Below are 15,746 nucleotides of genomic sequence, written 5' to 3'. Positions count from 1 at the left end.
TTAAGTCTTCGGTATTTAAAACTTAAAATTTTGAATGCCTAAGACTTAAAAATGTTATTAAACTGTATTAATTTTAAATAACGATAAAATTTTATAAAACATTAATAACAAAAAGAACAATAATAGTAATAATAATAACAATTATGATGATGATGATGATGATGATGATGATGATGATGATGATGATGATGATGATGATGATGATGATGATGATGATGATGATGATGATGATGATGATGATGATGATGATGATGATGATGATGATGATGATGATGATGATGATGATTCAAAAATAACTCTCGCAAGTAATTAAAATAAATATTTGCACTTCTTTTTTTTTAAAACAAAATAAATATTTTTGCTACTATGCTTTTATAGTGTTACAGCCGCAGTTTTTTGAAAATCCTAGTATTTCTGCAAGGATTCTTCAATTTTAGGATTACAGTTATCTTTTAACAATAACGAATTAATATTTAATCCCATCCGATTTAGCTGAAAGTAAATTAGAATTTCTCTTTTACCTTCAGCTAAAGCGAATACGATGAAATATAATCAAGTCAAACGAAATACTATAATAATATTCTTTATTGACAGAAATTTTCTGAATGATTATTATTGTGTACTCCATTGATGTAAAGACAGAAACATTGGTAAATATATACTATAGACTATAGTCTGCTTCACTGCCACTCACACCCAGTTTTTATTTGTTATTCGGTTTCGCAGATATGATTAGGTCGTGATTTAGCCTCGTTCATCATATAACATCAAAAGATGAGGTTCCGTAGGATAACAAAAAGCACACCATAACAAGAACGGTAGTGGGACGTTAAAGCGAAAAGTTTTAAAGCGAAAGGACGTAAAAGCGAAAGGTTTTAAAGCGAAAGAAAAAATATATAAAAGATAAATGAATAAAAAAATTGAAAAATATATAACAATAATTACAATAAGCGGCCCTTGAAATTTAATGCTAAATAGGGTGGCAAAAAGACTCCGTTCGCTTATAATTATTGCACAGAAATTCAGTCTTCAAATGTATTATCATAAACATAACATACTACAGTACAATCCCGTTAACTCGGACTCTGAAGGGGTATATATTTTTTGTCCGACTTAGCGAATGTCCGAATTAAGCAAAGCTCTCGTTAAGTCGGACTTATTGAGATTTAGAGACTTATCGAATGTTCCTCGATATATAAATATTATGTACATATATATTGAACAACATAATTTCGTTTATAGTATATATTATATATACAAAAATATATATTTCACATAAGATTTTATGTGAAATATATATTTTTGTATATATAATATATACTATAAACGAAAAAAGTCCAAAGTCGATGTTTGTTTAAGTGACTCGCACAATTCTTTTTCAAACAGCTTTGAAGCATTCAAAGCTATTTGAAACGACTCAAAAGTAATTAATTTTCTAACGTTCTAAGTTTTGAATGTTAATTGATATTTTTAAATTTTTAATGTAATAGTTATTAATAAATAGAATTTAATCGAAGCTTAACTAAATCTAGAGCTCTCCTTGAAAATGTTTAGCTATGTTTAATTGTATTTGACGCAAAAGTATTTTATTTTCGAGCGTTTAGAGTTTGGAACTTTGATTGAAGTATTCAAAGTTTTGTTGTTATACGCATTTATATGCAAATTCAAAATAAAAGTCCTAGTTAAGCGAAGTTTTTTGCCAAGGGGACCCCAAAAAACAGTACGAGTTAGCGAATGGTCCGACTTAACCAGGGTACGACTTAAGCGGATGATTTTACAGTAAGTTGATAGAGAATGTTCAAGGGGAATTGAAATTCCGTCCGACTTAATAAAAGTCCGACTTATACAGGGTCCGAGTTAACGGGATTCAACTGTAGTACATTTACACGCATACATGTTAAGTAAACACATTTTTAAATTTTCCTCGCATCGTGTCCTTTTTCTTTATTAGGGAAAAAAATTAGTAACTTTAAAAATTATCCTTTTTTTTAAATTTCACATAACTTTTTCTTTTTCCCGAGCTTCGCTTTAAAAATTTTCGCTCTAAAAAATTTCGTTTTAACGACCCTGAACCAACAAGAACGACTATATTGTTGTAAGTTTTATGTACATTTGTAAATGATTTTCTCGTTTTCATAAGAAAAAAGAAACATTTTTAAGCCTCTTTTGCTTTTGCTACTTTTGGATGTCTCAGCTTTTTTTTTTTAATAGAATCATCATAAAAAGTTCTTCTTTCGGAGAATTCTTACGAACAAGAGAGGATTATTGGCACTGCCAATTCAGCAGGCTGATAAATTTTCATTTTTTTGGTTTTGAAACAAAAATTTCCCTTGTTACAAGGCAAATTATCTTTTTTAAAAACAGTCGGATGACCTAGTTTTTGTAGGAACTCAATTGATGATACAAAGTTATTTTTAAGATATCAATGTTGCAATTTTATTTAAGACTAAAGTTAAGTATATTTAAACATCCAACTTTGTTGAAATTCATACACGCCATATGGTAAATGGCTCGACTACTTGAAACCATTTTCCGCAATACAATTAGAATTATACTTTTTAGCAGGACTTTTACTCTTGCAGGTTCAGTTCTTTCTAATATCAAGTTTAAATTTCTTTTTGTCACAAAGCGTTGCACAGAGGGAAAGTCCCATACAACTACTCGAACAAAAATTAAAAGGCAATATCCCATTGTGAGTTGCCCGTTGTCATTTATAACTACTTTAAAAATTAAACGACTTTTTGATAGCGGATTTGTAAGAAAAATTTCCCTATAAAAAAAAAAAGGAAAAAGCGAAAGATAAGAGTTTTCTGTATTAAATGCCAGAAATTCCGTGCTATTGGATTTTTGCTTTCTTCATGGCTTTAGAACATACTTGGACTCATATGGACAGACTAAATCATAGGTTGGACTAATACTTCTCCATCATTTTGCATAGTCGTTAATAACTTTCAAGTTTAAATTCTCACAAATTTACAGTCTTAGGCATATATATACCTGGGCTAACTGTAAAGGAACAATTTGTAAGCTCCAATCGCTCAAAGTAAGCATAAGAATGCTTTAATGTAAAGCCAGCCAATGATATTTGTTGAAGCAATGCAGCTACCGATTTAATGGATAGTACAATAAATATAAAGAACTAGTAGTGATGATTTTTTAAAACCAGTGGTTTATCAAAACCAATGATCTATAACAAGGAAGTCAACGAAATTCGAATTATATAGCTTAGAACAGTTCATACTCGGCCACACTCTAGAATTCTTTATCAAAAAACTTTTTTAAACAAGTAACGGATGGAACGGGTGGATGAGACAAAAGTTTGTTTTTTTGCATCGCTTTGAAATCACGCTGAACTATTTTTAATTATTTAAATCATGCATTAATGACTTAAAAATATTTTCTAAAAAATTCAAATCAAAATATATCTTAATTTTCAAAAAAAAAAAGTTTAAGAAAAAATCCACATGCTACAGATGCTATTGTGGTAAATCATTTCAAGCAAGAAAGTTACGCAAGAGCTACTATTTACAATAATATCAGGAGATGCAGGGAAGGAAAAGATACTAAACAACAACATAAAGGTTTTCAATCGAAAGTGTGGAACGATAAGAATCGGGGTATTTTGAAAAGAGCTGCGAAAAATAGAGTTGGTGTAACTTTGCGTAAACTAGCTTGAAAATTTTCATCAAGTCACACAACCGTAGTTTGTCATCTTGCTCAAGCAGATGTTTCTTATTAAACACGTGGAAAAAACCTAAATAGAAGGAAAAATTAGCTCGAAAGTCAAAAAAACTTAGTCGAAAGCTGTTAAATCATTTATATGTGTCAGATATATGATTGTTATAGACGATGAGAAGTAATTCAATTCACATGATAATGATAAAAATTCTGATAAAATATCCGGTAACGATGGATTTTACACAGACAATACAAAGGTATAGAGAAATATCCAAGCACATGCTTGTATGGAGAGCGATATCTGGAAGGGGGTATTCTGAGGTATTTGTGAGACCAGTAGATGTTCCAGCAATGAATCAGGACATATATCTTGAAGAATGTTTGATAAAAAGACTTGACCCTTCTATTGATATGACATTTGTGCGCTTACCAAATCTGGCTAAAATTGATATTTTCCATCGCTGTGATAAATTTTATCACAGCGATGGAAAATATCAATTTTAACCAGATTTGGTAAGCGCACATTATGCTGCAAAGGTTTTATGCTGGTTAGATAAAAATTTTAATTATCCCTTGACATTACCCCTTGACATTAACCAAAGTACTCCTTGACATAAACATATTAAATCCTCCTAAAGCAAGACCAATTCAAAACATTTAGAGATGTTTGGTTCAGAAAGTTATGATACTGAAAGGCAGTTGATGTTGCGTATCAAAACAATGGTAAAAGAATTTGATGAAAATTTTTTACAAGACATTATGAAAGAGATCAAGGGAATATTGGGGAAACTTGTTGATAATAGTGTGCTAGCCAAATTAGAAAGATTAAAAATAAGAGTTGATAAGTAATAATCATTTAAAATTTCCAATAAAGAGCTTTGATCGTTCAAAAATAAAAAAATGACTTAATATTAACTATTAATTAAATATTAATAAACTTCAAATAAAGAGCTGTTTATTGGAAATTTTAGATGATTATTACTTATCAACTCTTATTTTATTTAATTGACCTGTTAGTTTAGTTTATATTGATCGTTCCAAAATAAAATAACTTTAAAATTTGTCTCAATGCACCTATTTCACCCGTTAACAATATTTGACTATTTATTGGAGGCAGCTTTAGCAATGCCTGTGTGCATAGTGTCATTAAAACTTTTCAAGAATTTAGTCATAAACATACAAACCCAATCCCTTCACATATTCATTCCTACAACAAATATGAAGTGAATACTTAACTTTTCTTTCTATAAAACGTTAATATTTGAAGGCCTTAATTAAATTATACTTGTTGTAGGAGTGTCTGCACAATTAAATCATTTCATAGCCCCAGGAGCCATAAAGTTTGAATATTTTATGAGTGAGTCCTTTATAGTTTTAAATATCAAATGTTTAACATTCGACGTTTGTCCACTCTCCAATTATCATAGTATCAAATAAACTGTGAACAACACTTTGTTAAAACCACACTTTGTTAAAATCATTCTCAATGTTCAGATAGGTATCTACAATGTATTTTTATATCGAACACAATATTATTAAATATCAAGGCCAGTATTATTACAAAAGCGTTTACATTATCTATGAATGTATACCCACACATTCATTATCTAACTGGATCAGTTGAATGAATGTTGTAAAGAAATCAATGTAAATTTGTCGTTAAAAAATGTTCGGAATAAACTTTTTTCTTCGAAATGAAGAATATTTATTCTGAATGTCATATAGTTTGATTCAAATATATACATACATACTTCTATAAAAATTCCAAAGTGAAAGGATATAAACAAATATTAGCTCCTCATGTCAATATATTGAAACATGTCATAGATTTAAAACTCGATTTAAAATCTTTCTGCTGAAAAAGGTTAGAGATGACCGAAAAGTTTTTGTCCGTCCCTAAAAAATAAATAAAATAACAATTTAATTTTTAACTTGGTGATAAAAACTTTTTTTGGCAGTCTAAAAACAGTTCTGTAGCTCAGCAAATAATCTAAATGAAAAACGTTAACAATTCGTTATTCATTATCACGCGTGTCGATAATTGCTAGAAACTAATTTTAAGCCATGAAAACCCTTTAAAGTGATGATAGTACTGTTATTCTTGATTACAAAAATGTAAAGTTTGAAATCATCTGTATACGTCCGTGAAAAAACATTCGATTTGAAATTTTCTTCTGATTAAAAATAGTTTAAGATGATAGCATCAGATCTTAATTGCATTTTTACAGCATTTATGAATAAAAATGTCACTCCTGGAACTTGTAATATTTTAATATTAACAAGAAATTTTTTTAGGAAGTAGCAATTATCGTGTTACTTTACTTTTAGAATTAGCCCTGTGTAGAACAAAATTTTAGCAACAGTTCTTAAAAATGCCAAACTCAAAGAGAACTCATGAAAACTGTAGAAAAACAGTTTGCACCCTTTGCATGAAAAAAAGTACAAGAGTTGAATGATTAAAACACTAGAAATTGTGCTTGATACAAAATTCAACTTTTCACACTCACGAGTTCCAAAAGGTATTTGTAACACATGTATAATTGCTCTTAGAAAGAAGAAAAATGGTGTGAATGTTGCACTCCCTCTAATGTTTCAATTTAACACCATAAATGTTCGACCTTCAATAGTGAACAGGACTGTGACTGCCTGATCTGCCAAATAGGGCGCTTAAAGTTCTATGAAAAACGTCCACTGAAGACTTTCTCTGAAAAACTTCAACCTTCATCATACCAAAGAAGGTGTTCTTTCTTTTTTTACTCTTTCTTGGAAAAGGAATTACACATAGCTACAATGATTCTTGAAAAATGCAATATTTTTATCTGTTATATTATTAAATGAAATAAAAGACATTATATATCAACTGATTCCTTTAATTTGAAATTGAACCAATGCTTGAATAAATACCTAAATATTTGCTGCATGTTAAGTACACGGATTTCAACTTATATTTATTTGTGAACCAAATATATAGTTTAGTGAGATTGGAAAGAGGCTGTTTTCTCATTTCATGCAAACTGACATTGGGATCTGAAATGTCTTATCTCAGAAAAGGAAGCCTTTAGTTGTGCACTGCAAAAATCTGAGAGAACTTCTAAATGATTTCCTGCTTCAAAAGCAAATCTACACTCATCCTTTTGTGAAAATTGGCATTCAAGACATGATAGAGAGGTTGGAGTCTAGGTCTCCACCTTTCAAGTAAACCTTGGCATAACAAGTAGCAAAACAAAGTGGAGTGAAGCGTCAATTGCTTTTTGCTGTAGCAGAAGAAGTTTCTGAAAACTACAACAATGTTCAGAAAATTTTGAGCCTTATTTGTCCTGAGGGAGTTCATTTCTTTCTCTCATGTAATTTGAAGCTACCCAATATTATCTGTGGTTTGCAGTCCCATTCAAGCTTTCATTCATGTACTTGGTATGAAGTTGACACAAAAGGCTTATCAGCATGTGGAAGTCCTCGAACGTTTGCTTTATTGAGAAAATGCTATAAAGCATTTCAGGATATTGACCAGGACTTAAAGAGAGCCAAAGATATTATAAATGTGGTTCATGACCCTCTTTTAGCTATGCCTGACAATGGAACTCCACCTTCTCCTTGGAGTTGTCAACCATCTGTTCAAAGTATTGAAAGAAAAGTGGTCTAAAGCTGATGAGTGGCCCAAAGCTTTTCAAATCAAGCCCCAGACTTTCCAAGGAGGTCAGTTTGCTGGAAATGAATGTAGAAATCTTTTCAAAAATGCTAATGTCCGTCAGGGACTTGCAGAAGAAGAGTATACTTTCAACATTTTTGGGATTGTTGGTTCACTGAGAAAATTAGATGCAGTGGAGTCTGCCTGCTTTGGAATGTCACTGGAACCAGACTATATTAAAAAAATATCAGCATTTCAGACCTCTTATCTGGCTCATGACAGAGAAAATGCTACTCAAAAAGTCCATGCTATGTTTTACCACATTCAACACTTCATACAAGAGTTGAGACTTCCTTGGAAAATATAGTGAACAGGATACTGAAGCACTTTACCACAGCTTCAGATCAATTGGAATGGATACAAGAGACCAATTGATCATCCAGAGTATGGAAAGAATTTCGAAAGTAGAAAACTAATTTTTTATTCCCTCAGAAATAAAGATTTTTTGAACTTGTTGCCAGGAATAATTGAAAATGATCTAATTTTCTTTTCTTTGACATATAATACTTGGATTAACAATACTTATAATACTTGGATTAACAATACTTATAATACTTGGATTAACATTGCTAATATGATTGTTGTTTTTTTACTATTCTTAGGACACTTTACTACTTAGAATTCAGAAAGTATTCTATACTAGAGAATGTTGAATAGATCACTGTATAAAAAGGCCACAAAATTTAAAGCACTGTTCCTTATGTTTCTAATTGCTGAATGTACAAATAACAAAAACTTATGTTTATTATATACATTTTGAATTTTTGAATGACGTAGAAATACAAAATAAACGGAATGCTCTCATTTACTTTCAACTATGTGGGAGAAAACTTTCAAATTAATTTTTATTTCTCAGATGTATACAAAAGATTTCATGTTTTAAATTTTTGTAATCAGGAATATCAACCATTCCAAAGGGTTTTTATGGAGAGCTTCAAAGTAGTTTCTAGAAATTCTCGTGTGATATACCAAGATTTGACGGTGTTTCTATATAAAACAATTTGTGGTGTACTTGATTTTATATATATATATATATATATATATATATATATATATATATATATATATATATATATATATATATATATATATATATATATATATATATATATATATATATATATACTTCAGAAAATAAAGAACAGCGATGCATTAAACTAAAAAAATTAAATTCAAATTTGTTAGAGTTTTTTTTTCTCAAGATTGCAAAATGAATTTTTTGATGAAAAAAAGCAAGAAGTGTTAAAGCTGAACATTTTTTGTTTACACTAAATGAATTTTTTATCCAAGAAACCAGACGAAAAGGGAGTTGAAAAAAAAAATTGAAACACAAACAGACGAAAAGGGAGTTGAAAAAAAAAAATTTAAACACAAACAAGCCCAATAATAAGATGCAGAATTTTGAGTAATTATTCAAGAAATACTTCAATCGATTCAACACATTATCCCATGAACTTAAAAGATACAGAAAACAATCAGATAATTCAGGCGCGGATCTGAGGGGTGGCCATTGTGGCAATGGCCACATAGTTTAAATTTAACGGCATCTGCATTAGTTTTGGATTTTTTCACTTAAGGAATATCCCTTTAAGAAATTTAAATTTATCTGCCGTAATTTACGGAATTTGGCTATAGATATTCCTGCCATGGCCACAACGGTTCTTATCGACGTTTTTTTCAATCAATAAATGCTGTGAAAAAATATTAAAATTTCGATCTTTTATCGAAACTTCAACAGTGTAAATAAAATTTGGCCAAAAAAACATGGCCATGCACAAGTAACAGCAACTAGAAGCGTTTTATGAAAGCTTAACGAATTTGAAAAGATTTCGTGAAAACTTACTTCTAAATTAAACTTAATCAGGTAAATAAAACATGAATACTTGTTAATATTAATAAAACTGCACATCATTATGGTATCAATGTAGTATTTTTGGATGTACGAGAAATACGTTATTTCATACTTATCGTATGTCCGATGAATCCATTTATGCCTTTTTAACATAAAAAGAAAAATGAATACTCTTTTAATTGGGTTGATTTTTCTATAATGGGCAAGGCAAAAAAGAAGAAAAGTGGTAGCTTAAAACTAAGACTTCAGTTTAGTCAATTACGTCACTCTATTGATGCTGTTAAAAAAGGTGTGGTTATGTACGCAGTAAATTAGACGTTTGGAATTTCTAATCAGACGCTTTGCGAAAAAATATCTGGAAGAACTCCCATGAAAATACAACACTGCGAGTATAAATCGGTATTAGGTGAGTACATTGAAAACAAATTAATGAAATGGTTACAAATATCAATCAGAATGGGATTCGCCATGCCTGTGGTACAACTATTAGACACTGTACAAAAATATTTGAATTCCAGTAATATGAAAACACAACATCGTCCTGGAAAAGATTGGTTTTATGCATTTCTAGCCGTCATGAACAGTTATCTAAAAAACGAGATATTTAAACAAAGCTAGACCCAGTGGGCATGCATCGCCCGCACGACGTCCGTAAGACATCCATACATCCGTAAGACACCCATAATAGCGATAAAATAAGAATATGCGATCATAAGCGATCGGTTTGCAGAAATTCTTATGCTTTTGGAAGAAAATGCTCAATATTTGAATGATTCAATCCGCATTTTCAGTATGGATGGGAGTAGTTTTCAGTTGCCACCAAAAACTCATTATTTGGTGAACGAGGGAAATGCGCATGAAGAAAAGTGCTCATAGTAACAAAGAAAGCATTACCACTTTATTTGCAGTAAATGCCAGTGAAATCTTTGCTTCACCATAAACAGTTTTTAAATATGTTTGTCTTCCAAATAGCATACCAAATACTGCTCAGTTAGGATGGGGCATTGAGAAAAGTGAATAGGGTTGGATAACCGCAGAGTGTTTTTTTTATATATATATATATATTTATTTATAAGTGTTATTCATCCTTTTTTTTGTTAAGAGAAGAAATTCCACTACCAGTTATTGTTTTTATTGAAGGTCATGCGTCTTTCTATCGAACTTAGCGAGTTTTGGTCTTAAATGGAATAATTCTTCTTGATTTATTCCCTAATGCAACACATATATTGCAGCCACTGATGTAGCTGTTTTTGGGCCACTAAAAGCAAAGTGGAAATCTTCTTCCCGACAATGGCGCGTCGACCATGAAGGATAGAAAAAATAAACAAGGAAAAACTACTAGTAGAATTAAATTCATTCCTAACCGATCTTCTATGACAAATAATATCAAAATTGGTTTCAAAAAGACAGGAATTTTTCCATTTGATGTTAATATCGTTGATTATATAAATAGTTTAAAGATTAGCTGTGTCAACTGTAAAGACCTTGTAAAGATTATCAAGCTGGCCTCGCCGACTGTTATTTGCAGAAAGTCCGCAATGAGAGTTTGGACTACGCTGGCATTTGCGCCGGCAGTTTGCAGCGGCAACCGACGTCTTATCAAAATAAACTTGTTGTAAATAATAATATGCTACAACTTTTTGTTGTTGTTTATTTAGTGTAATTGCCGACTTTCGGAAAATAACAGACGCCAAGAACAACTCGGTAATCTCGGCAAGTTCGACAAGTCTAACAAAGTCGTTAACGCAGACCCTTAGTCAATTTCAATTGATGCTCTAACTACTTATTTAGAGCAGAACTTTTTAAATATGATTTTATTAGCTTCTTTTCACACACTCTTTATCAAATCGTTGATTGATTCAAGTATTTTAAAGCAGTTCAAAAAGGTTGAGACCAGAAACAGCTTGTTTCAGCTTAAAAACAGCATTTGAAATCGTAAATCCTATTGAAAACGTTTTATTATGGCCTAAACAATCAGCCCAAATGTCCAAGCGTAAAATAGAAAATTTAGCTAGGGTTGTGACGTCTAAAACGTGGCAGCAAATTCGAAAGGTAAAAGAGAAAGAAAAGCCAAAAACTAAGGAAGAGTAATTAAAGAAGAATCAAGTGGCTACCGAGAAAAAGTTGTTAAATGAAAAAGCTAAAAAAGAAGTCAAGAAAGTTTTGAAAAAGAAAAAGAAAATTGTTTATGAAAGGTTTGAGTGTGAAATCGAGTTGAACTCAAACGTTGACAATAAGACATGTTTTAAATACTGATACTTTATACAAAACATTTAACTCTGAGAAGGTTTACAAATCACTTCAATTAAAAGAAGTTATTAACAAAAAGAAATTTCAAAATAAAAAAGGCTTACTTTATAGAGTCTAACACAATTTTAAAAGTCACGTTTTTTTTCTTGGTATTATACATGCTATGTATCTAAATGACATATTCCAATAAAAGCTTGATTTAAGTTACATTAACAACTTGATTTTACAGATTTAAAAAAAAAATTTTTAATTTTAAAAAATCAATATGCTTACTGCAGTTTTGATTTTTTCTTTGAGGAATGAGGAAAGGTTACTGGTTGGAACTGAATACTGGCTATCATATTCCTCTTTAAGTAAAAAATATGCTACATTGAATGATACTCCTATAGAAAATATAACATGAAGTATTGAGATTATATCTCTATAAAGAATACCAAGTCAGATTTAACAAAATTGACAGTTCAGTTTTTAAGACTTTTTTCTTTCATTACATTTCTTAAGGATTGTCAATAACAAAAATCTTAAATTGAATTGATTTTTCCAATGAAATTTAGATGCGCTTTTAAAGCTTAGACAATAATGCATATAGAAACATGTTTAAAAAACTTTGACGAAACATTATAAGTAATTTATAAAAAATAAGTAATTCACAAGATCATACTTTTGCAATATCGGGAAGGACAAGTTTTTGTTTCTTCAGTATTCCTTTTGCAAACAGCTCCATTAATCTGTGGTGTAGGATTTACACAATCGCGAAATCTAGTTTGAGCACCAGTTAGACATGGTTGATTGCATAACGACCAATCAGACCACTCAGACCATCCTCCATCAACTGTAAATAATAAATACAAAAAAAAATAGTTTTAGTTTTTATTTCATAATTTTAAACTTAGATCATATTGAATAAAATGTTGATAACCTGCACATATTTCTTCGTTACAATTCTGATAGTCCTCGCTGATACCAAAACAAAAACGATTTTCTTTGGACGGCCATTGATTTTCGCAAGATCTGTTTCTAAATGTTACACCACCACCGCATGTTTTCGAGCACAGCGCAAAGTTCCCCCATGCACCCCATACAGCATCAACTAAAACACAAGCTCAAGCATCAAGACTCTTATGAAATTATCTGATAAGAACAAACTTATTTAAACGAAGTTTGCTGTGTATTTAGCTTTAAGTCAAGTAAAAACACACACACACATACATACACACCGAAACATAATCGTTAATGTTTAAGAAACTATAGCATAATGAAACTATAGCATAACAAAAAAAATTGCATTGTAAAACTATATAGCATAATGAAACCATAGCATAATGAAAATAAATCCACTTTTGCCATAGATATTTATATTTAAAAATGCTTGAGAAAAAACAAAGATAATGATGAATAGTATTGATTAACAGAATTTATATTAACCAAAGCAAACCTGGACAGCTTCCTAAAATGCAGCTTTCAGTTTTGTAACTTTTTTCAACTTTTAAAGAATCGTAAAAAAAGCTCCTTTTAAATCCTAATCCACATGTTTCACTGCACGCACTCCATAAAGTCCATTCTCCTATAAAGTTATGGTAATCTTATTCAAATAGTTTGATTTATTCACATTCAAATGAAACCCTTATCACTTTCAATCTACATATAATAAAAATGAACAAAGTGTTGAAATTAAACAACATTCTTTTAATCAGAAAAATCATAAAAGAAAAAAATAAGTAATTTTTCTATAATTACCTATGCAAGAGATACTGTTATTATTACCTACACATGATGTGTTTGCAAAACAACTAGTTGCTTCAATGTCAATGAAAGAACAATTTGGCATATTATTTCCAGTAATACACACACGTGATCTGTTCATAAACCCATTACCACAAGACACGTTACAACCTGACCATTCAGTCCATTGAGCCCAAATAACAATTAGATCTTTAAAAAAAGTATATATTTAATGGATCAAAATATCAAGAAAATCTTTTAACTAGAAAATTTTGAAAAGTAGAAAAAAATGTCTTTGTTAAAGGAAATAATGATGATCAATTATACCTTTACAAAAATTGTCATTAGCACAAGCAATTATTTCAGTTTTTTTGTAATTACAAACTTCCCAGCTATTTGCACAATTACACAATCGTGATCTGATTATTGACCTGTTACCGCATGATGTAGAACAGTTAGACCAATCACTCCATTGGGCCCAAACAACTGATGAATTATCAATATTAAATTTTTATATATCAAATGGAAATAAACAGTATTTCTAAAAATTTGTATAAACAACATTGTATTTTAAGGCAATTTGTTTATTTTACCTTCACAAAAAGTATTACTAACACAACTTCTTGTTTCGGTGTTGTTATTCAAACAATCTTGTAAGCTGTTTGAACCATTGCACAATTGTGATCTGTTTTCAAAACGAGAAACACAACTTGACCAGCAATTCCTTTGAGCCAAAACAACTATTTCAAAAAATACTTCTACACTTACTCTTTTTTTACCAATAAATATTTGTTAAAAGTATAAAATACTGTATTTATGATAGAGCACATGAATTAATAGAAAGTTTCACCTTCGATAGAGTTATTACAAAAATTGCTGATTATCTCAGTGCTGTTATAAGAACTAGCTTGCAAACTACTTGCACAACTACAGATTTGCAATCTACTTATTGTTGTATTAAAAGGTAAAGGAGTACATCTTGACCAATCATTCAATGGCAACCAAATACCTATTGAATTAATGGTTAAACCTAATTGCTTCAGTATGTTGATTTTAAAAGTTTGTTTAAAGATATAACTTTTATTACAACAAATTTTAATTACCCTCAAAATAAGTTGCACTGACAGAATTACTTGGTTCAGTCACATTACCCAAACAACCCGCTAAGTTAATTGCACTATTGCATAACTGTGATTTAATTGTAGAACCATTAACACAATGTGACCAATTATTCGATTGGGGCCAAATAACTACTTCAAAAATTTTTTTTGTTAAATATTTTTGCTTTAAACTTAAAATCCAATCTTTTGAGAATACATTTGGATAATATTTTACAGAATGTAGAATGCAAAAAATAAGAAATAATTTGTACCATCACAAGAAATATTGTTAAAACAACTTATTATTTCAGTGCTGTTTCCGGAACAATTGTAAAAACTAGTTCTGGTATCACATAATCGTGATCTAGCCATTGATCCATTACCACATAACACAGTACAGCTTGACCAATTACTCCATTGCAGCCAATTTACTAAAAAATTTAACAAACTATGGTATAAAGATTACCTAAAAGTAACCTTTTTTTAAAAGTAGCAGGTAACAAACTTTTATAAATTAGCTTTTACCTTCACAAGAAATATTTGCAGAACAAATTTTCGTTTCAGTTTGATTGTCAGAGCAAATTTGAAAATTGTTTGTAACATTGCAAATACGTGATCTGCTCATTGAACCATTACCACATGGAGTATCACAACTTGACCAGCTGCTCCATTGGGCCCAAATAACTGAAATAATTTTAAATTTTCTCAAAATTTATCTTCATTGAAGTAAGAACTAAAGTTAACAAAAAAAGAATTTGTGAAATTCAATTATTTTTTTATTGGTTTTGCTAAATAATACTGAAAGGTTTAAGTAATTACAATAGTTTTTTAATTTATTTGCTAATTATTTCATATCCTACTTATACATTAATTTATTAATTGTTATATTATCTTATTAGTTATTTAAATGATTATGTTATATATCATTTCATATAGTATTTCATATACTTTTAATATGTTTTTTACGTTATCGATAGTAAAAGAAACTTAAATTGTTTGTAAATAATTACTTAGCAATTATTTTTGCCATTATAAAAGTCAAATAAAATGAGACTTAACTAACTCCAAAGATATTCTTACCTTCACAAGACATATTGTTGAAGCAAGATTTATTTTGAGTGCTGTCGCCTAAACAACTTTTCAGACTACATGTACTGTTACAGCCACGTGATCTGTTCATTAAACCTATCCCACATGATACTGTGCAATTAGACCAATTACCCCATTGTGTCCATATAGCTAATTGATATAACATAAGAGCTGAATATTTTTAAAAAAATCCATAACTTATCTTTGCTTGAGCAAAAAAGCCCTTGATATGCATTTTTACTAAAATTTGTAAAAATTTCAAGGAAATCACTAAGATTTAGATGTCATGCAGTAATTTGACGGAATGCCTTTGATGAAGTTAAAGTAATAATAAAATTATGAAAAATAAAACCCACAATATTTAAATTGG

The 15,746-nt window shown here is 30.0% G+C and overlaps 1 protein-coding gene across 1 annotated transcript in view; it reads right to left on the bottom strand.

The window, feature by feature from the left end:
• The window catches only part of LOC145186563 (uncharacterized), a 43,632-nt gene that overhangs the window by 17,010 nt on the left and 10,876 nt on the right, over window positions 1–15,746 (bottom strand). Inside the window, exons 9-22 of the mRNA XM_090094550.1 lie at window positions 15,368–15,526; window positions 14,813–14,971; window positions 14,560–14,718; window positions 14,291–14,440; window positions 14,038–14,196; window positions 13,781–13,927; window positions 13,515–13,673; window positions 13,203–13,397; window positions 12,901–13,029; window positions 12,385–12,555; window positions 12,127–12,297; window positions 11,739–11,848; window positions 11,570–11,634; window positions 2,575–2,770 (exon numbers count right to left, since the gene is read on the bottom strand). Of these exons, the coding sequence (XP_089950676.1) occupies window positions 2,575–2,770; window positions 11,570–11,634; window positions 11,739–11,848; window positions 12,127–12,297; window positions 12,385–12,555; window positions 12,901–13,029; window positions 13,203–13,397; window positions 13,515–13,673; window positions 13,781–13,927; window positions 14,038–14,196; window positions 14,291–14,440; window positions 14,560–14,718; window positions 14,813–14,971; window positions 15,368–15,526 (2,129 nt within the window). The remainder of the gene's footprint in view (window positions 1–2,574; window positions 2,771–11,569; window positions 11,635–11,738; window positions 11,849–12,126; window positions 12,298–12,384; window positions 12,556–12,900; window positions 13,030–13,202; window positions 13,398–13,514; window positions 13,674–13,780; window positions 13,928–14,037; window positions 14,197–14,290; window positions 14,441–14,559; window positions 14,719–14,812; window positions 14,972–15,367; window positions 15,527–15,746) is intronic.

This window comes from Hydra viridissima, unplaced genomic scaffold (assembly GCF_058129835.1).
Source record: "Hydra viridissima isolate aposymbiotic clone 2 unplaced genomic scaffold, HvirCarnegie_v1 scaffold_8, whole genome shotgun sequence".
NCBI classification, from domain to species: domain Eukaryota; kingdom Metazoa; phylum Cnidaria; class Hydrozoa; order Anthoathecata; family Hydridae; genus Hydra; species Hydra viridissima.
The sequence above is the reverse complement of the archived record's forward strand: the minus strand, read 5'-3'. Positions and strand labels throughout refer to the sequence as shown.